This window comes from Kogia breviceps, chromosome 19 (assembly GCF_026419965.1).
Source record: "Kogia breviceps isolate mKogBre1 chromosome 19, mKogBre1 haplotype 1, whole genome shotgun sequence".
NCBI classification, from domain to species: domain Eukaryota; kingdom Metazoa; phylum Chordata; class Mammalia; order Artiodactyla; family Physeteridae; genus Kogia; species Kogia breviceps.
The window spans coordinates 12,804,553-12,827,007 of NC_081328.1; the positions used below are offsets into that span (position 1 = coordinate 12,804,553).

The 22,455-nt window shown below is 39.5% G+C and overlaps 1 protein-coding gene across 2 annotated transcripts in view; it reads left to right on the top strand.

Moving 5' to 3' along the window:
* The window catches only part of YWHAE (tyrosine 3-monooxygenase/tryptophan 5-monooxygenase activation protein epsilon), a 42,637-nt gene that overhangs the window by 14,507 nt on the left and 5,675 nt on the right, over positions 1–22,455 (top strand). For both annotated transcript variants that reach the window (XM_059049073.2, XM_059049074.2), the window contains exons 2-5: positions 16,552–16,751; positions 19,120–19,226; positions 19,896–20,102; positions 22,220–22,356. In XM_059049073.2, the coding sequence (XP_058905056.1) occupies positions 16,552–16,751; positions 19,120–19,226; positions 19,896–20,102; positions 22,220–22,356 (651 nt within the window). The remainder of the gene's footprint in view (positions 1–16,551; positions 16,752–19,119; positions 19,227–19,895; positions 20,103–22,219; positions 22,357–22,455) is intronic.

Sequence of the window (22,455 nt, forward strand, 5' to 3'; positions counted from 1 at the left end):
TAGTTTATTGATTTCTGTCGCTTTTCCCTGTATCTGCCTCTGTATTTTCATACTATGTTTTTTGGAAAATTTATTTATTTATGGTGCATTGGGTCTTTGTTGCTGCATGCAGGCTTTCTCTAGTTGCGGCGAACGGGATCTACTCTTGTTGAGGTGTGCAGGCTTCTCATTGCGGTGTCTTCTGTGTTGCAGAGCACGGGTTATAGGCGTGTGAGCTTCAGTAGTTGTGGTTCGTGGGCTCTAGAGCACAGGATCAGTAGTTGTGGGCTTAGTTGCTCCGCAGCATGTGGGATCTTCCCAGACCAGGGCTCGAACCTGTGTCCCCTGCATTGGCAGGTGGATTCTTAACCACTGCCCCACCAGGGAAGCCCCCAGAGGTCTTCTTTAAGTAGAGATTATAACAGGAGGGTTGTGATGGTGCCTGGGATTTCTGCTTTTTCATTAAGCCTCCAGGTGATGTCTGATGTTCCTGGTCTGTAGATTACACTTCCTGTTGCAAGGATTATAGAGTCTGTTCTTCAACCACAGCTTTGTCTTAGTTTGAGTTTCCCTAGAAGTGGACCCTAAAGCAAAGATTCAGGAGCCAATGATTTACTTTGTTGGGGAAGGAAACATCAATTGGGGAGTGAGGGCGAGTGGGGGCTACTCTTGGTTGCTGGTGCACGGGCTTCTCATTGCAGTGGCTTCTCTTGTTGTGGAGCATGGGCTCTAGGCCTGTGGTCTCAGTAGTTGTGGCGCTTGGGCTTAGTTGCTCTGCAGCATGTGGGATCTTCCCAGACCAGGGCTCGAACCCATGTCCCCTGCACTGGCAGGCGAATTCTTAACCACTGCGCCCACAGAGAAGCCCCACATTTATTGATTTCTGAAAATCCTAGGGCCCTTAAAAATTATGCTAAATTTACTCTGCCTGAGCTGCACATCTGTTTACACCATGGTTTGTTGAATATTTTAAGCCCACTGTTGAGATCTACTGCTCAGAAAAAAAGATTCCTTTCAAAATATTGCTGCTCATTGACAATGCACCTGGTCACCCAAGACCTCTGATAAGAGATGTACAATGAGATTAATGCTGTTTTCATGCCTGCTAAGACAACATCCATTCTGCAGCCCATGGATCAAGGAGTAATTTCAACTTTCATGTCTTATTAAACATATTTTGTAAGGCTGTAGCTTCCATAGTTAGTGATTCCTCTGGTGGATCTGAGCAAAGTAAATTGAAAACCATTTGGAAAGGATTCAACATTCTGGATGCCATTAAGACTAAGTTCACTGTTCTTTATTTAGCTTATTACTGCTTCAAGCACTGTTAACACTTCTGTAAGTGCTTACATCTTCCTGGATTCCTGTTTGTTTGTTTTTAAGTCTTGAAAGAGGGAAGCAAAGAAAAGGATTTTAACATATTGTTGAGTCCCTATTATGTGCCAGGGAGTTTAGATGCAGTCTCATTTTAACTCTCATAACCCAATGAGTGATGGGTGTCTTCCAAGTTGTAGGTGAGGAAACAAGTTCATAGAGGTTAAGTGACGTAGGTCAAATAGCATGTAAGTGAATATCTAAGCCAGAATGAAAATCTAATCTGCATCATTCTGGCTATAAATGTGGTTTCCTACCATGCTGTTTCCCAAAGTGTATGTGTCTTTTGGTCCACCTAGTAACAGTCAAGTGATATGTAGATATGACAAGAATAGTAAAAATGTTACTGGAATAAAATAAGACCTCTTTAGAGAGGCTTCCCAGATCTCCTGCTTTGTTTCAACATCCTATTCATTTCATATAGTACTCAACACAAAGTGTATTTAGATGTCAGATTTATTCTGTCAACTTTAAGCCATTTAAACTTTTGCTTAAAGAAGAATCCCAGGGACTTCCCTGGTGGCACAGTGGTTAAGAATCCGGTTGCCAATGCAGGGGTTACGGGTTCAGTCCCTGGTCCGGGAAGATCCCACGTTCCGTGAGGCAGCGAAGCCTGTGCACCACAACTACTGAAGCCCATGCATCCTAGAGCCTGCAAACCGCAACTACTGAGCCCACGCACTCAGGGCCCATGCTCCACAACAAGAGAAGCCACTGCGGTGAGAAGCCCGCACACTGCAACTAGGGAAAGCCTGCATGTGCCACAACAAAGACCCAACACAACCAAAAATAAATTAAAAATTAAAAAAAAAACCCTCTAAAAACCCAGGAGTGGCTTCCAAATCTTGGCCAAACTGTTTACTCAGATTGCTTTTTAAAATAAGTCTTCTTAACATATGTAAGATACATCACAATATTTTGTTGGTTTTAACAAAATATAACTAGTGATTACTATAGCTTTTTATCTCTCTAGGAAAATATAAGTGATATAAGTCTCCTAAAGCTACAAACATCCGCTTTTTTTTTTTTTTTTTTTTGCGGTATGCGGGCCTCTCACTGTTGTGGCCTCTCCCTTTGCGGAGCACAGGCTCCGGACGCGCAGGCCTAGCGGCCATGGCTCACGGACTTAGTTGCTCCGCGGCATGTGGGATCTTCCCGGACCGGGGCACGAACCCGTGTCTCCTGCATCGGCAGGCGGATTCTCAACCACTGCGCCACCAGGGAAGCCCACATCCGCTTTTAATTGTATTTTTAGATCCTTTCCACATTATTTACTGTTGGAATTAAAGTAGTTACGAATTTTTATTTTATTTATTTTTTCTGGCTGCGCTGCATGGCTTGTGGGATCTTAGTTCCCCAGCCAGGATTGAACATGGACCCTCGGCAGTGAAAGCACCGAGTCCTAACCACTGGACCGCCAGGGGATTCCCAGTTAAGAATTTTTTAATAGATTGACTTACAATTTTGAGTTATGTAAAATCTTAAATTGTGTTTTCGCACCTCAGAACTCTTCAGTGATTTGGAAACACACTCATACAAGTGCAAAAAACATTTTAAAGTGATGGCATCACAAACTTTGTGCAGACTTAGGCAGCTGAATTATTAGTGATGAAACTAAATTGTCGAATTTGGCAGGGATTTAATGTTCAACAGCCAATTTAAGTCACGTTAGTTTTCTGAGAATGTTTTGTAACCAGCTTAATCTGATGGGCTTATGAGAGTATAGCTCTGTCAAAAATCATGTTCCATAGAGATCATACTGAATTTCTTTTATGGTTAGCTGACAATAGCTGCCCTTAAAATTGTCCAAATCAAATTTTTTTCCCATGCTTTATGGTACAGAATTATTGGTGCCAGTAGTGTATTCGTCATTGTGACAGAGAAAATGCATAGTTTTAGAAAAAATTTGGCTCTTACCTGTATATTCCTAAATATTAACAGTCACTGCTACCAAGAGATCGGACTCTTTTAGAAATCTGTAAGACAGGATGGTGATTGTCATTGGATTATCCATATGAATTAATTATGTTTAGTGGTTGTACAAATTTTGCTTAGCTGATAATTTCACTCATTTCTTGGAGGTTGTCTAAGTCCATCAGATTATCTGAAAGCAGCATAACACCTGGACATTCACATAGGTAACTTCCTATAGAAATGCTCTCATTGATTTCATGAGATCAGAAGTATCTGAGTGAAGACTGCTTCTCTTGTGTAAATCTAGTCAAACATTTTCTGTGACTCTTCCTTTTTACATAAAGATCCATATGGTAAATTCCTCTGAGATTTAGTACCTTAGAAATTTTTTCTCCAACAAACTTGCATACTTCTTGCTATCAAATACAGGAACAAAATTTAGCTTGGGACTTTTTCTTTTTTCTTTTTTTTGGGAGTTTTTAAAAACTAATTTATTTTTGGCTGCATTGGGTCTTCGTTGCTGCGTGCAGGCTTTCTCTAGTTGCAGCGAGTGGGGGCCACTTCGTTGCGGTGCGTGGGCTTGTCATTGTGGCTTGTTGTAGAGTACGGGCTCTAGGTGCACGGGCTTCAGTAGTTGTGGCTCGTGGGCTCTAGAGCGCAGGTTCAGTAGTTGTGACACATGGGCTTAGTTGCTCCGCAGCATGTGGGATCTTCCTGGACCAGGGCTCGAACCCGTGTCCCCTGTGTTGGCAGGTGGATTCTTAACCACTGTGCCACCAGGAAAGTCCAGGTTGGGACCTTTTAAGTTGTCGCTTCAATTGTCATTAACATAGAATTTGTGGTCTGTGTTAATTAATTGCCTGTAATTCCTATGTGTGTCTGTGACCTTATAAGTAATGTCTGGTTTGATAGCCTTTTTTTTTTTTTTTTAATCTTAGTGTGGTTTCTTTTATTTTTTTAAGCTATATTGACACACTGTCGTGCGCCCTCCCCCCTTCTTCCAGCTTCTTGTACTTGAGCAGCAGCAAGGTCATGTGAGCTGTTTGGCCAGTGAAATGTGAGCAGAAAGTGTATGTGTAACTGTGTACAGTAAGTCCCTTACATACGAACTTGTTCTGTTCCGAGAGCACGTTTGTAAGTCCAATTTGTTACTAAGCCCAACAAAGTTAGCCTAGGCACCCAACTAACACAATCTGCTATATAGTACTGTACTGTAATAGGATTATAATACTTTTCGCAAAAAGAATATATAAAGAAAACAGTGCCCTGAAAAGCACACTAGTGCAGTACAACAGCTGGCATACAAGGGCTGGCATCGAGTGAACAGGCGAGAAGAGTTACTGACTGGAGGAGGGAGAGGAGGTGGGAGATGGTAGAGGTGAAGGATCATCAGCAGTAGGAGACGGGAGGGCAAGCTGCAGTTTCACTCACACCTGATGTTGATGGCACAGGTTCTGGTTCCTTGATGGATTCAATTCTACCTACCCTCTTGAAAAAACGATCCAGTCATGTCTGGGTAGTAGCTCTTTTTTTCTCATCATAAATGACACGGTAGAACTGGATTGCAATCTGAATGGCTGCTGCAGTACCGTTTTACGTTTGGGTCCTGTGCTTCAAAAAACTAAAAGTGCCTCCTCAAGTAAAATCTCCTTGCCATTTCCCACATTGTGAGTCTTTTTGATTCTTCAGTTACTGCTTCTTTTGTCTCTCTTCGTCTTTTCTGTGGGTCTCCAATTCCATCAGGTCTTCATTAGTAAGCTCCTCGTGTTGCACAGCAAGGAGTTTCAATGAAGTCATCCTCTTGCAGATCTAGCTTGAAATAAAGACACTATACTGTTGTACTCTATACAGTACTGTAAAGTACACAAAAGCACAACCACTTGTAAAGGATGCATGCACGTGACAGTGTACTCCAGACAGGTGAACTGACTTAGGTGATTGGATATGCTGACGTATCTTTGAAAGTTCACAACTTGAAGGTTCGTATGTAGGGGACTTAACAGAGACAGTGACGAACCCTTTCCTGATTCTTCTGTTTCTTCCCTTGCTTCCTTGAGTAGAGAAGCCTCAAGTACCGAACTGTACAGCCCCAAGATGGTGGACTCTCACAAACATTTGAGTGAGAAAGAAACCTTTGTTGTGTCAAGGCTCTGAAATTTGGCTAATACTTTGGTTCCCAAGCTCACCTGTCCTTTGGGAATACAGAATTATCAATCACAATTCAGAAAAGGTGGAAAACATGTTTAGTCTCTTGTACTTTCAATTTTGAGATATTAAATAGATTGCATCTAGGCCTCTCTGCTTTCTAGAATCTTAGGGGAGGCAGACCTGTCTCAAAATTATATGCCAGCTTCTCTAAAGGTCATCCTTTGGCTGGTATGTTAAATATGTGCATGCTATATGAACGATATTTTGCTTTCATGGCATGCCTCAATATGAATGAAGCATTAAAGGGCATAACACTTCCCCCTTCTGTGCACACTAAGTCTCTGGTGGATTTCCTTTTCATTCCTTAATTTCTAAACCATATCTCTTCAGAACTAAGTACTGAGATTTTAAGGGAGATATTCATCATATTAAGCTCTCTGGCCAGCCTGAGCTCTTTCATCTTAAGCCTTTTAGTTCTCCCTTTGGTCCTCAATCTAGCTATTCTCTACTGTTGCTGGCACAAGTTTGGTTTTCTGCTTTTTATTAATTTGTGAATTCCCCCACCCCCCTACCTCAACCCATGCAAACATCAGATTTTCCTTTGCTGCTGTACTTACCTTCCCCCACTTTTGACCCAGAAAACACAAATATTTTTTCTGTGTATGGTACAAGAGGCATTCACCTTCATACATCCCAGCTTTCAGTGTTAAGTTTCTCTGATAATCATAAGATAGAAATGTTCCCAAAGTTTAAACTTTTGACACTGGGGCATTCCCTGGTGGTCCAGTGGTTAGGCCTCCACACTTTCACTGCAGGGGGTATGGGGTTGATCCCTGGTCTGAGATCCTGCATGTGGTGCGGTGTGACCGAAAGGAAAAAAAAACTTTTTTCTTCAGCAACTGGGAAAATACTGCAAGATATTTGTTCTCTTCCTTTTGCTGTTCTCTTCTAGTGCAGAATGGCTTTCTGTGATGATGATTCTTTTCTCTTTATTATCGTATTATCCTTATTTGAGGTTTTTAGTTATTTTGTAAAGTGTCTCTAAGATAATAGTCATCATGTGATAAAGTGAAAAACTCAGTGTGAGGGGAAAATGGTGGTATTACATTGAAAAGTATAGTTTTTACACTTCTTTTTTTTTTTTTTTTTTTTTTTTTCCTTTATGTGGTACGCGGGCCTCTCACTGTCGTGGCCTCTCCCATTGCGGAGCACAGGCTCCAGACGCGCAGGCTCAGGGGCCATGGCTCACGGGCCCAGCTGCTCTGTGGCATGTGGGATCTTCCCGGACCGGGGCACGAACCCGTGTCCCCTGCATCGGCAGGCGGATTCTCAACCACTGCGCCACCAGGGAAGCCCCATACACTTCTATTTTAACAATAGATCTTCCTCTTTTGAAGCAGTACTCTCATTTAATAGAAATATTAATATATCTTGGGGGAGGGGTAAAGACTTCTCTATATGTCAGTCCAGATGTATGCATATAAAATATATTCTGGGACTTCCCTGGTGGCACAGTGGTTAAGAATCTGCCTGCCAATGCAGGGGACATGGGTTTGATCCCTGGTCCCAGAAGATCCCACATGCTACTGAGCAGCTAAGCCCGTGTGCCACAACTACGGAGCCTGCACTCTACAGACCCCGAGCTGCAACTACTGAAGCATGTGCACTCTAGGGCCTGTGTGCCGCAACTACTGAGCCCGTGTGCTGCAACTGCGGAAGCCTGCACTCCTAGAGCCTGTGCTCCACAACAAGAGAAGCCACTGCGATGAGGAGCCTTGCAGCGCAACGAAGAGTAGCCGCTGCTCAACACAACTAGAGAAAGCCTGCGGACAGCAATGAAGACCCAATGCAGGCAATACACACACACACACACACAGACACACCACATATGTATGTGCATATGTATGTACTGGCACTTGCCTGGTGGCACACTGGATAAGACTCTCTACTCCCAACGCAGGGGGCCTGGGTTCGATCCCTGGTCAGGGAACTAAATCCCACATGCATGCCACAACTAAGAGTTTGCATGCCACAAGTAAGGAGCTCACGTGCTGCAACTATGGAGCTCGTGAGTCGCAACTAAGGAGCCTGCCTACTGCAACTAAGACGTGGTGTAACCAAATAAATAAATAAATTATTAAAAGAAATATTTTAACAAATTCAATAAAGACTTTAAAAATGATCCCCATCTAAAAGGAATTTAAAAATATATATATATTCTGATAGATCCCAAACTAACAATTTCAAACAACCATGCCTGATAACTAATAATTGGTCTAGAGAGATTTTTACTAAGGTGATTTTTATCATTTCAACAAGGTGAATTTTATAGAGAGTTTTACAATTTACAGAGGTACCTTGGTTTATTCCCCCTGGCTTTTCCCATGATAGTTCTGCATCACCCCTGCGATTAACTTTGCATTCTTTCCATTTGACATAATGATTTGGGAAGCTTGCCTTCATGCAAGCCAGAAATAAATTTATTGTCTCAAGTTTCTTTTCATGTTGGGTCTTTGGAGGAGTTTCTTATCAACAGTCCCTAGTTAACTGAAGATTTTATCAATACTATCATCATGTCTGTCATCTGGATTACTTTTCATTGAGAAGGGGGGACTACAGAGTTTGGGACAGAGCTACTTAGTTCATCTTTGTCGTGTGAGAAAATACACATAACAAAATTTACCACGTTGATCATTTTTTTTAAACAGTGATATATATTTTTTAAAAATTATTTATTTATTTGGCTGCGCTTGATGTTGGTTGCGTTATGCGGGATCTTTGTTGCGGCATGTGAGATCTAGTTCCCTGACCAGGGATCAAACCCTGGTCCCCTGCATTGGGAGCTCAGAGTCTTAACCACTGGACCACCAGGGAAGTCCCACCATGTTGATCATTTTATAGTGTATAGTTAGTTCAGTGGTGTTAAACACATTCACATTTTTGTGAAGCCGTTACCATCCATCCCCACGATTCTTTCCATCTTGTACAACCGAAACTGTGTCCATGAAACAGTAACTTCCCATTGTCCCCTTAGCCCCTGGAAACTAACATTATACTTTCTTTATGACTAATTTAAGTATCTCATATAAGTGGAATCATGCAATATTTGTGTTTTTGTGACTGGTTTCTTTCACTTAGTATAATGTCCTTAAGGTTCATCTATGTCGTAGCATATTGCAGAATTTCCTTTTTAATATTCCATTGCATGTATATACCTACCTTTTGCTTATATCTTCACCTGTCAATGGACACTTGGTTGCGTCCATGTTGTAGCTATCATGAATAGTGCTGCTATGAAAATATCCAGATACATCTGTTCAAGATCGTGCTTTCAGTTCTTTTTGGTATATACTCAGAAGTGGAATTGCTGGGTCATATGGTAATTCTGTTTTCAGAATTTTTCGAGGAACTACCATACTGGTTTGCACAGCAAATGTACTATTTTACATTCCCACCAACAGGGCATGGGGTCCAGTGTCTCCACATTGTTGCCAGCGCCTGTTTTCTGGTTTCTTGATGGTGGCCATCCTAGTGGGTGTGAAGTGGTAGAATATCTTAGTCTTTTATATAAAGGAAAGAGCTAGATTTTTTTCCCCTTGATTGTCTTGCTCTAAATGCACCCTAGGAGGCTCTTGATTGGGAATCAAATCTGGTTATTATTTAAAATGGCACTTTTGTATCCTCTGTTACAGATTGCTTTGATGGGCTTATTTCCTACCATCTCTCTCTCTTTTTTTTTTTTTTTAAACATTAACCAGCCACTTTTCCATGTAGTAAAAGACAAGTTATGGGGGCTTCCCTGGCGGCGCAGTGATTGAGAATCCGCCTGCCGATGCAGGGGACAGGGGTTCGTGCCCCGGTCCGGGAAGATCCCACATGCTGTGGAGCGGCTGGGCCCGTGAGCCATGGCCCCTGAGCCTGCGCGTCCGGAGCCTGTGCTCCGCAATGGGAGAGGCCACAACAGTGAGAGGCCCGCATACCACAAAAAAAAAAAAAAAAAAAAAAAAAAAAAAGACAAGTTATAACCCTTCACATTCTTTGTGCGTTTTCTTGATAATCTATAGCAGATGACTTGGTAAGCCTTCTAGACTACAGTACACCCAGTTCTCAGAATATCCCCAAATGCCTTGACTTTTGTATTATGAAAGAGTTTTGGTCTTCTTTAGTCATTTCATGTATAGAATTCAAGATCAGATCATATAATACTACATACTTCATAAGCCCCTAAGATGCCATAGTCTTGTTAATTTGGGTATATTATTTGAATGTACTATAGGCATTTAGCTAAAGTTTGATAACATAGGACACCTAAATTCCCCTTTATGTATTTAATGAACAGAATTCAGACCTTCAGCATGATTCTTTGGGTCTTAGAAACTTCTTTAGGGACAGATATAGCTAAATTTTCTACAAAATAAAATGGGCTGCAGAAAAAGGGCCTATTGAAATTACTGAGAAGGGACTATAGAATCTCTTGTTCTATCTGGGGGGGGGAATCCTTAAATAGGTTCATTTATCTGTGATATAGTCAGGCCCACCAGAATATATTTCTCAATCTCTGTTACCATAGTTCAGTTTACATTCTTTATTCTTTCATCAAATATTTGTGTGCCATTTATATCATTAGATACTGTGCTTTTCTGGAGATAGAGATAAAGACACAATTAATGCCCTTTTAGGACGGTAATATTTGATGGGAAGAAAAACACTGATCTTCAACACAGAGACAGAAGTATGAACATGGGTTGGAGAGTACAGTAAGGCTTTGCAGAATAATAGCTTGATCCAGAGGGATGAATAGTTTCCTAGACAAAGAGGAAAGGTCATGGGTCAACTGATCAGTCTTTACATAAAGCAAACCCAAGACCTCTCCAGAACCTTGAGTGACAGAACCTTTTTAAGGCAGTGTTTGATTCTGTGGCCCTTTTCTGTTCTTGAGGTGTTTGCCATTAGTGTTTTTGGACTTAATAATTTGTTTCTATGAGCACACTACTTGGAAAGTTAGTTGAATGTGGTGGTTAGGAGGGAGCTCAGGCACGTAAGTTAGATTGTCTAGGTTCGAATTCTGGTTTTACCACTTAATAGCTGTGTGACTTTAGTCAAGTTACTTTTTCAGTTTTTTGTCTTTTAAGTCAGAATTATGTGTTCTGACAGCCGGCAGACTTTTTTTTCCGTGTTCAGAGAAATTATGGTTATGACCCTGTATACTTTGGTAGGAGGTACATGAATCCTATCATCCAGTACAAAGCCTGCTTGTTTTCCTGTAACTGATTCTGAACAGTTTGCTTCCATCCTGAGTCTGGCTCTTACTGGAAACTGTAGGGCCCCCCTTTAGATTTTGTAGTCTGTCTTTATAAAATTAAGACTATTGGACCTCAGCAGAGACCTGTTTTACCATCTGGCAGGGACAGTCTTGGGAGAATCAAGTTTACTGGGATGTTGTTTACTGTTAGTGACATTGGAGTATCTGCTCTCTACTAGGCATTGGCAGTTAAGGTTGTTTTTTTTTGTTTGTTTGTTTTTGTTTTTTGTGGTACGCGGGCCTCTCACTGCTGTGGCCTCTCCCATTGTGGAGCACAGGCTCTGGACGTGCAGGCCCAGTGGCCATGGCTCACGGGCCCAGCCACTCCACAGCATGTGGGATCCTCCCAGACCGAGGCACGAACCCGTGTCCCCTGCATCGGCAGGCGGACTCCCAACCACTGCGCCACCAGGGAAGCCCAAGGTTTTTGAAGATAATGTTCTGGGAGGTTAACTTGTAGGTGGAAGAAGATGTAAGCAGGAATAAACCATATTTTAATGTATTGAACATGTGTGTGTGTTGTCATTGAAATCATTTATCTTGCATCTATTTTTATAAAAGCAAATGAAAGGATCCCCATACAGATGAATTTAAATAAATGTTCAAATCTGAGATAATATGATTAAATCAAAGCATGACTGTGGAGTCAGAGTGCCTGTTGTAGTCCACTGAATTTGTGATTTTGAGCAAGTTTCACCCCCACAGTTTTTAGTTTCCTTTTATAAAATGGGGATAATACTGGTACCTACTTGAAAGATCTGTTCAGATTCAGTGTCTGTTCCCGTGCAAAGCATTTGGAACAGTGCCTACCATGAGGTGTTTTATTTGTGAATGAGTTTATCAAAGGAATGTGTAAATAGTTCAGAGAGCAAAAACCAAGAACCAAAGCTAAATTAAAGTTGGGGTGCAAAACATTTGACTCTCCTAGCAGGATAGTCAGTAACAAAGAAAGCAAGTTGGTTTAATGTAATGGATGTCTAACTAGGCTGTTATCACTCATTGAAGGAGAAATGACCTGGAATGAAACAAGCTTAGTATTTGGTTAAGATGTCCTTTGAGTTGTGAGGATTATATGTTTCAGAGTTTCTGTAATAGTGGTGATTTTCAGTCAGCTCCCCGTTGTCCCCAGACTATCAAGAGTCCCAGAAATTATATTTTATTGCCCAAAACTCATGTACCAAACTGTGCATCCACAAGTAGTGATTTGACCGTGAGTTGCAGTTCTCTGGTTCATAAATTGTGATCATATCTGCTGCAGATAGATTTGACAGTCTTCGGCCATCTGAGAAATGCTGAGATCACATTGATAAAATAGTTGCTGCAATAATGATTTCATGAAATACTAGTGTTTGAGAACGTTATGTGAATGTAACTGGTGTTAGTCCTCTGCTGATGGAGGTTTTAAGGGTGTGGCTAGTCTAGAGTTTTGGATAAATTAGGGTTTTCACATACTTTTGGGGTATATTATAGTTAGGATTGTGTTTCTGTTGCTGGTGTTAAAAAAAGGATAAGGATGACACCAGTGTTAAGGGAATTTCTTTATAGTCATAATTTGTACAAATTGGTACAAAGCACTGGTTGTAGAACTTTTAGCTCTTTTCTCTTTGCTTCATGCTACTACTATCCTTTAATCTAGTTCCTTCAGGAGTGAAGAAATTTCTGAAGATAAAGGGCTATGAGGAGTAGTTTGGTTTTTAAAAGTAACTACTACAGCGTGGATAACTCAAAAATTGTCGTAACATCTGAATGGTATTTTCCAGAGAGCATATACAAATAGCCAGTTAGCATATGAAAAGATGCTCAACATCATTAGCCATCAAGGAAATGCGAATCAAAATCAGAGATACCACTTCACGCCCACTAGGATGACTATTAAAAAAAAAAAAGGGAAACAAATGTTGATGAGAGTATGGAGGAATTAGAATCCTCCTCTGTTGCTGGTGGAATGTAAAAATGGTGCAGCCCCTGTTAAAAAGTTGAGCAGTTCCTTCCTCAGAAAGTTATCATATGACCCCACAGTTCCACTCCTTAAGTATATATTCAAGAGATTTGAATGCATACTTACATGAATGTTTATAGCATTTTTCATAATAGCCAAAAAGTGGAAAGTCAACTCAAATATCCTTTAACTGATGAACAGATAAGTAAAATGTGGTATATACCTGTATACATTCAGTAAATGAAGTATTGATAGATGCTGCACTATGGCTGAACCTTGAAACATGCTAAGTGAAAGAAGCCAGTTACAGAAGACAACATACTATATAGTTCCATTTATATGAAATGTCCAAATAGGTAAATCCATAGAGATGGAAAGTAGATTGGTAGTTGCCTAGGCTGAGGGATTTGGGGGTATATGGGGAATGACTGCTAATGTGTGTGGAGCTTTTCTTTTTCAAATGATGAAAAATATTCTAAAATCGATTATAGTAATGGTTGTGCAAATTCTGTGAATATACTAACAACCATTGAATTGTGTGCTTTAAATAGGTGAGTTGTATGTGAATTATAGATCAGTAAAGCTGTTATTTAATAATAACAGATAACTGCTACTTTTGTATTTGTATCAGTCTTTTGTGCATTGTTTTGTGGCTTTTTCAACAAAGGGAATTGTATACTTAATTGAAGCTGGGATAGTAGAATATCATTGAGTATTTAAAATATATTTCTCCCCTTACATTGTAAAACTATTATATGATCATTGTTGAAAATTTCTAGAGCACAGAAAAATGAAAAAAATCTGTCATCTGGAATTGTACCCAGAGATATACCATTGTTAAATTTTTAGTGGTATTTGATATTTGGGTTAAGTTTTTCCATATATAATGTTGCAGAGCTCTACAATTTAAAAAAATTATGGTCTTTTTTTGGTGTAGCTAGGTTACTTTTTAAATTGCTTTGTTGTTGGAACAACTTAGATGAATTACTGGTTCACTCCTGAGGCCTGTTTAATTTGTTAGTTTTTGAGAACTAGAATGGCAGTGAGCTTGAAATGATACCCTCTTTATTCCACTGCCACTAAATTTAGCCTTTTTTTCATGGCTGTGGTTAAAAAAAAAGTTGGATGTTTCAAATGAATGTGCTCAGGCTCCCACAGATGGTCTTATATATGCATTAATATTTGTTTTGTTAATGCTTCAGAATTGCATTTAAAAATTCAGCTGTATTGAGGTAAAATTTATAATACATTACTTATACACATAAAATTCATTGTTTTTTTAAAAAATAATTTATTTTTGGCTGAGTTGGGTCTTTGTTGCTGCGTGTGGGCTTTCTCTAGTTGTGGCAAGTGGGGCCTACTCTTCTGTTGTGGTGCGCAGGCTTCTCAAATTGCGGTGGCTTCTCTTGTTGCAGAGCACAGGCTCTAGGTGCGTGGGCTTCAGTAGTTGTGGCTCACGGTCTCTAGACCGCAGACTCCGTAGTTGTGGTGTGTGGGCTTAGTTGTTACACGGCATGTGGGATCTTCTGGACCAGGGCTTGAACCCGCGTCCCCTGCATTGGCAGGCGGATTCTTAACCACTGCCCCACCAGGGAAGTCCCAAATGCATTGTTTTGATAAATGTATTCAGTTGTGTAACCACCACGGTAGAACAATTCTTTTACCCCCCAAATTTCCCTTGTACTCCTTTGCTCACAAGTCTCTCACTTCACCCCCATATCTTGGTAACCACTTACTTGCTTTCTGCCTTTGTAGTTTTGCATTTTCTATAACTTGATTTAAATGGAATCATAGTGCTTTTTTGGTCTGGCTTTTTTCCCTTTTTTAAAAAAAATGTCTTTATGGGAGTATAATTGCTTTACAATGTTGTGTTAGTTTCTGTTGTACAACAAAGTGAATCAGCTATAAGTATACATATATCCCCATAACCCCTCCTCCCTCTTGAGCCTCCGTCCCTGGTCTGGCTTTTTTCAATTAGTATCATGGTTTTTTGAAATTTATCCATGTTGTTACTTGTATCAGTAGTTCATTCTTTTTTATTCTTGAGTAGTATTCCATTGTATGGATGGACCTTTGGGTTGTTTTCACCTTTTGGCTATTATGAATAAAGTTGCTGTGTACTTGTATGTAAAAAAGTCTTTGTGAAGATATATATTCGTATCTTGGGTAATACCTAGGAGTGGGCTTGCTTAGTCTTACAGTGTTGAACTCTGTAAGAAACTACTGAATTGTTTTCTAAAGATCATACCATCTTAATATTTCTATTTAACTTCTGTTTTAAAAAATATTTATTTATTTGTCTGGGTCAGGTCTTGGTTGCAGAACACGGGGTCTTCATTGCGGCACGCAGGATCTTTCGTTGTGGCGCGTGGGCTCTTTGTTGAGGCACACTTGCTTTTCTTTAGTTGTGGTGCACGGGCTCCAGAGTGCGTGGGCTCAGTAGTTGTGGCATGCAGTCTCTAGTTGTGGATTGCGGGCTCAGTAGTTGTGGCACGCAGGCTCAGTAGTTGTGGCACTCGGGCTTAGTTGCCCCTGCAGCATGTGGGATCTTAGTTCCCTGACTAGGGGCTGAACCCGAGTCTGCTGCATTGGAAGGTGGATTCTTTTTTTCCAGTATGTGGGCCTCTCTCTGTTGTGGCCTCTCCCGTTGCGGAGCACAGGCTCCGGACGCGCAGGCTCAGCGGCCATGGCTCACAGGCCTAGCCGCTCCGCGGCATGTGGGATCTTCCCGGACCGGGGCACGAACCCGTGTCCCCTGCATCAGCAGGCGGACTCTCAACCACTGCGCTACCAGGGAAGCCCCCTGGAAGGTGGATTCTTAACCACTGCACCACCGGGGATTTCCCCCCCACTATGTAACTTCTTGATATTCCTGAAAGGATAATTTTTGGAAACATCATTTCCTGGGATTACACATAATTTATCATATCATTAAGCAGTGTTTCATAAAGTTACTATCTGCATCGTACTTTAAGGTATGCTTATGCTTAGAATGTATGCTAAGGGGTGCTTGTTAAAACGCAGAGCTTTGGGTCTCATCACCAAAAATTCTGACGCAGTGAAAGTTTGGAGAGCCACATGCTAATATGGCATTTAGTCTTTTCTAAAAGCATAGTTTTCATTAATATATTTATTCAGTTAGAGTTTATTGGGCTGTTTTTGGCTCTTCCTTTGCATTCACGTGCATTTTATTAACTTTTTTTCCTATACTTGGGAACTCCCAAGGTTTGTCTGGGCCCCTTTCTTTGCTCGCCACCTAGTGGTGACAAATGAGAACCATACAAAACCTTACTGATGAATGAATTCATAGGAGGTGGACAGTGCCCTTTTAAAGGAGGAAGGATTGCAAATAGCCAAAGATAAGTTTTTGTTTGTGACTAACCAAATGCTCAGTATATGTTTGCTATATGAATGAGTTCCCTTTTCTCCAGTGACTACTTTTGGGGGAAGTTCAATTTATTTGTATTTAATTGGGGAATAATTTATTTGTAAATTTAAAATTTTTGTTTTAAATTTAAAACAAAACTTTAAAACTTTTGTTTTAAACTGCCAGCTGAATTATTTTTACTGGGTAATGTATAGGTGTGTGCTCCTAGTTCTCTTAATATGGGAGAGATGCCTCCAAGCCATACTGGATTATACTCGATACTGTATGAAGTCATTTTGGTTCCATACAATTTATATTCTAGATCCTATTTTTTCTGGGCTCTTAATTTACTTTATCTTTTACATGGTTTTAGTTTTTTACTCATACTAGTTTTGATGATTGTGAAGTTATTTTGTTAAAAAATTTGTTTTTTGTTTTACATTAGCTTGACAGCAAAAAGATCTACTGTGATAGGGATGTTTCAACAAAACATAGTTTGTACAGTCTCATTTCACTTTTCACTTATAGAAATGGTGGAATCAATGAAGAAAGTAGCAGGGATGGATGTGGAGTTGACAGTTGAAGAAAGAAACCTCCTATCTGTTGCATATAAAAATGTGATTGGAGCTAGAAGAGCTTCCTGGAGAATAATCAGCAGCATTGAACAGAAAGAAGAAAACAAGGGAGGAGAAGACAAACTAAAAATGATTCGGGAATATCGGCAAATGGTGAGATTGTCATCCTAGACAAGTTTAAAGAATGATGTCTTAGGTGGTGGACTGTTTAGATCATAACCTAGTACACACATTGTTGTATACCTGTGTATAATGTATATTTTACATTTTAATGGATTTACATCTTTCACTAACCTGGATTGGGAATTACAGGCTATACAGTATTTCAGGACAGAGGAGGAGAACATTTTTTCCTTGGAAGCTGCAGAGAGTAGTGTTCAGCACCACACAAGTAAAGAACTAATGTAATCTTTGTTTTTATTGTGGTAACTACAAAACACGTCATTGAGTGACTTGAAATTACCATTAAGGACAATTTAACAAATATTTGTGTGCCTATTATGTGCCACACCAGTTGCTAGGTGTTATGTGCAAAGTTGAGACAGTTACTGTCTTTATGGAAGATCAGTCTAGTCTTTTTTTTTTTTTACTACAGTAGAAAGTATCAGAGGGCATTAGACATTATTTCACAAAGTTATTGTTTCATATATTACATGTGGGCATATACCGATATGTAATGTTTTTATTGTGGGTTTTGGTCAAAAAAGTTTGATCTAGTGCAGTTGTTCTCAACCAGAGGTGACTTTACTCTTCAGAGGACATTTGGCAATGTCTAGAGACATTTTTCATTGTCACAACTTGACAGTTCTGCTGGTATTTTAGTGGGTAGAAATGGGGATACTGCTGAGCATCCTGTTATGCATCGAATAGCCCCCCACTGTTGAGAAACTGATTCTAGTGGAACTGATTCTAAACACACTCTTAAGAGTACAGTGAGGGAAATAACAGAAGCAGTCACAAAGTTAGCATGGGGAGTAGTAAATTTGGTAGGGGGAGGGAAAAGGGAAACATTTACTGACTAACACAGGGAGATATTTGTAATATATATAATTGTGCAAGGTACTGTATTTAATCTTTAAATGACCGTGTAAAGGGTAGGTATTACTCCAGTTCATAGATGGGAGAACAGGTGTTCTGAGTGATTAACATACCTCGGGTTACAGAGAAGGTGGTTAGCTGGTACCAGTGTGACCATTACTTTCAAATATGTTGAAAAAAGTATATGGATTGTCGGTAGACAAGTTTGGTGTCTCAGAGGGATGAGGAAATGAGAAAGTGCTAAAGAGGTAAGTCTGTGAACTAGATTGTGGGATTTGGGATAAGTAGGAAAGGAAGCAGGAAGCAAAGAGAGGAACTGATAAATTGGGAGAAGATGAAAGAGTCAAGAGGCTGGAATTTAAGACTTCCAGGATAGAACAGCACAGTTAGGAGTATGGACAAGGGAAGGTCATGGAGTTGAGATGAAGGAACTGTGTTGAAAGGAACATAATACCTTGGTGTGTGATACCTGGAATTGGAGAGGTAAGCTGTAGATACTCAGTGAATGTGGGTGAAGAGCCTGCGGAGATCTACTGATAACAGAAATTGAGAAGTTAAAACATAGTGGATGAGCTTCCAAGGAGGAAGTATTAGGAGAGTAGTCATACTGAGTCAGTGAGGAGTTAAGAGATTCAGAAATCATCCTTCTCTTAGAGCAGTCTGTCTTTACTTGGAAAGCCATAAAGTAGGTAGTTCATTCAGGAGAGAGCTGGTTTTGCTTAGGATCAGAACTAGATTATAGGAGGAGAGTGGGCGAATTATTTACAGTGGGAAGGAGGAGGTTCCAGAAGGCATGAAATGAATTTGGAAAGGTTGAACAATGTCACTGTAGTAATAGAAAATGGAAAGCAGACTGTGTATATATGTTTAGGAGTAGTGTGCGTTTTTGGCATGATAAACCAATTGGGACAAGTGGCAATATTTCCTTTAGTTTACAGATTTTTGGTGTTGTAACTGGCTATGGATCTACCACTCAGGTGGTTGGCTGTTGAACATAGTAGTGGGTAGAAATGTGAGCCTTGGAAAAGCAGAATACCTTGGTTTGAATTTTTATTCCATCCCATACAAACTGTGGCTCTAATCATGCAACCTTACCTGGGTTCAAGTTCTCACTCTGCCTCTAAAATCTTTAAGTTAGTGATCTTTGGACAAATATAGTAATCTTTGTTTTCCCATTAAGTGGAGACAGTAGTTGCCACCTCATTAAAAGAAGCTACTTAATATAAATGTGCTACACTTAGTAAGTAGTAATCACTGTTAGTTCTGTAGTTGAACTGTGAGGTTTTTTTTTAAAGCACTTAAGTAATGGCACTTAGGAAGGAAGACTTTCCATAAAACGGAGACAGCTTTTCTCTGCTTTTGTATCAAGAGAGGGAAGGGGGGGTTTGGAGAGGGGTATGCATGTTCTCGTCTCCAAAACCAGAGATAGAATGTGATAATTTATATATAATTTCTTAAACAATTTTTTTGACACTTTTTTCAGGTTGAGACTGAGCTAAAGTTAATCTGTTGTGACATTCTGGATGTACTGGACAAACACCTCATTCCAGCAGCTAACACTGGCGAGTCCAAGGTTTTCTATTATAAAATGTAGGTTCTATACTAGAAGGGAAAATGTCAGATTAAATGTTGGCTCTCTTAGAATCATCACTTTTTTTATATAGGTTTACAACATTTTATTTAATGTTGGAAAGATAGTTATGGGAGGAGTGAGTCTCAAGAATTAAATTAATTTTTGAATACTCATTTGCAGATTCACTGCTAAGGAGAATCAATATTACTACATTTAAGGTGGTCAGACTATTACCGTAAAAATGTCCTAGGTTTCGCTCTACCTATTCATATTCATTTGCTTGTGTGGGGCTGCCCCCCTAGCTACAAGCAGTGCATTAATTACACAGTTCAGTCTTAACAATTTATATGGAAGTTTTATTTCATGATTAACAAACTGTTGTGCCATTCTTTGGAACCACTTTTTATATTTAATTCTCATCTATCAAGTGGTAAATTTGTTGATTTTTGAGCCTTTTCAGTTAATTTCTCTAGGATTTTGCCTATATTTGGCAATGTAAAATCTCTGAGGAGGAAAACTAAATAGATGAGTCAGTCATTCCTGAAAGAGACTTTTTGAAATTATTGAAGTATACCTGTTTCATATTTTTGTTACATACGTGATCTTATGTAATACAGAAAATTTTTAACAACTTATTTAAAAAGCATTATTCCTAATTCTGTTTTTTTGTTTTTGTTTTGTTTTAGGAAAGGGGACTACCACAGGTATCTGGCTGAATTTGCCACAGGAAATGACAGGAAGGAAGCTGCGGAGAACAGCCTAGTGGCTTATAAAGCTGCTAGTGATATTGCAATGACAGAACTTCCACCAACACATCCCATTCGCTTAGGTCTTGCTCTCAATTTTTCTGTATTCTACTATGAAATTCTTAATTCCCCTGACCGTGCCTGCAGGTAGGTCATGAAAGAGAACAAACGCTCTCACTATGAAAGTAAAAAAGGTTACAAAGGAGAATAGCTACTTGTTTTTTGTCTTGTTCCTTGGGACTGCCTTTGTTGTCTTGGACCTGTAATAAAGAATTATTCTGGCTTTTAATGCAACTGTTTTGGATGATATAAAGACAGACCTATCTCATTTCACTAGGATAGCAGTTAGGATAATTATGTTGATAGGGAAAAATTTGATTGATAGATTGAAAAGAATCTTGTTACAGAGTAAGAGGAAGGAATGAGGAGTTTTCATAATAGAATTATCTTCATTTCTGTATATTAGCTTTCAGTCTTTTTAGCATGTGTTTAATATAGTTATGCTCTTAGTATACATGTCATTTTGTATTTTCTATCATAAAATTTGGCATCCTATTGACGTATGTAAAAGTACTCCCCCATTTATACTTCAGATTGTTCCCAATTTTTGATACACATATAAATTTAAGGAATATCTTTATGTACATAGCTTTTTACTTTTTAAATATACATGACATGAAGTTTAGCAGTCTGTTTTTAAAAAAAATTTATTTATTTATTGGCTGCATTGGGTCTTTGTTGCGGTGTGTGGGGCTTCTCGTTGCGGTGGCTTCTTTTGTTGTGGAGCATGGGCTCTAGGCGCGCGGGCTTCAGTAGGTGTGGCTTGTGGGCTCTAGAGCGCAGACTCAGTAGTTGTGGTGCACGGGCTTAGTTGCTCCGCGGCATGTGGGATCTTTCCCGCACCAGGGCTCGAACCCGTCCCCTGCATTGGCAGGCGGATTCTTAACTACTGCACCATCAGGGAAGCCCTAGCATTTTGTTTCTAAATGTGCAATTCAGTGGCATTAAGTACACCCACAATGTTGTCTGTCACCACTATTTCTAAAACTTTTTCATCACCTGAAACAAACTAATCGCTGAACAATAACTCCATATTTCCCTCTGCCCCAGTTCCTGGTAATCTCTACTTTCTGTCTTTATAAGTTTGCCTATTTTAGATACCTCATATAATAGGAATAATGTATTTGTTCTTTGTAACTTCAGTGTTCTTGAGTATGTAGGAATCAGATATTCCGTGAAAGGAGAGATTTTCCTGATGTAAGGTGGATTCATTTGAATGCAAATAAATATTAATTTATCTAAAAATATTCTCAATGTTGCTAGTCAAGTTTGTCCAAACAGGTAATATGTGTCTTAACTAATAAGCTGTAGCTGTTTAGCTGATAGTACTGGTTGAATCTTTCATTGCCATTCTCCAGGCTAGCTGTCCCACACATAGCTTCAACTTAGTCCTTTCCATGCTTTTGCTTTAACCTGAAGTGTGCCATTTATGCTCTTTTCCTACCCATTAATTAGTTCAAATATGACTTCCCCATTTGCTCCTCTTCTTGGTTCCCTAAAGTACTTTCTCCAGGATAGCACTTCATCCTGCTTTTATAGTAGTTATTTATGTGTCAGTCTCTCTATTCTTTGTTTTAAAAAGTTCATTGTGGACCCAGGTTATGTCTCTCTTTCCTCTTTTCTTTTCCCCACCCGTGTGCATCGTCACTTGGTGTACATAGTACACAGTACTCAATAAGTGAATGTGAATTTTGTTTCATTTTAACTGTAGTAATTGGCTTATATGATTACATTTTTGTGAGTTCTAGATTGCCTATTTTTCTTCCTTGCTCCATTGACATTAAATTCTGTTGGATTAAATTGTGACATACTGTCCCAGAATTTTCTTTTTGCATTAAAACTTTTTAAAATAAGTGAACTATTGACTAGAATTTGGAAATACCTTTAATATGCATGTATTTTGGTGGTGGATTAGAATGGGATTTGGTCTGCTTGTCAAAAGCATAGTCATAAGTGGAACTCCAAAAGTTCCACTAGTTCCAAAGTTGATGGATTACAAAATTAAAAAGGGAGTTAACAGGAAGTTAATTTTCATCAGTTACATCTGCTTTTCCTTTATTTCATTGCCTAAACCCAAGCATTCAGTGTCGCTATTACTGTGTGATAACTGAAGAAAAGACTGAAATTTAACTTATGTCATTTCCAATTGTGGTTTTGGACGTTTTTAGTTTATTTTTGTAATACATTTATGTAAACACTTGTAGGTTGGCAAAAGCAGCTTTTGATGATGCAATTGCAGAACTGGATACGCTGAGTGAAGAAAGCTATAAGGACTCTACGCTTATCATGCAGTTGTTACGTGATAATCTGACACTATGGACTTCAGACATGCAGGGTGATGGTAAGGAGACTGAAGTTAAAGTGTTGTCTCTTTCAGTTGTTGGATCTGTTTACTCTTAGAAGTTGGGATTTCTTTACATTAAGCTACAATTTAGACTCA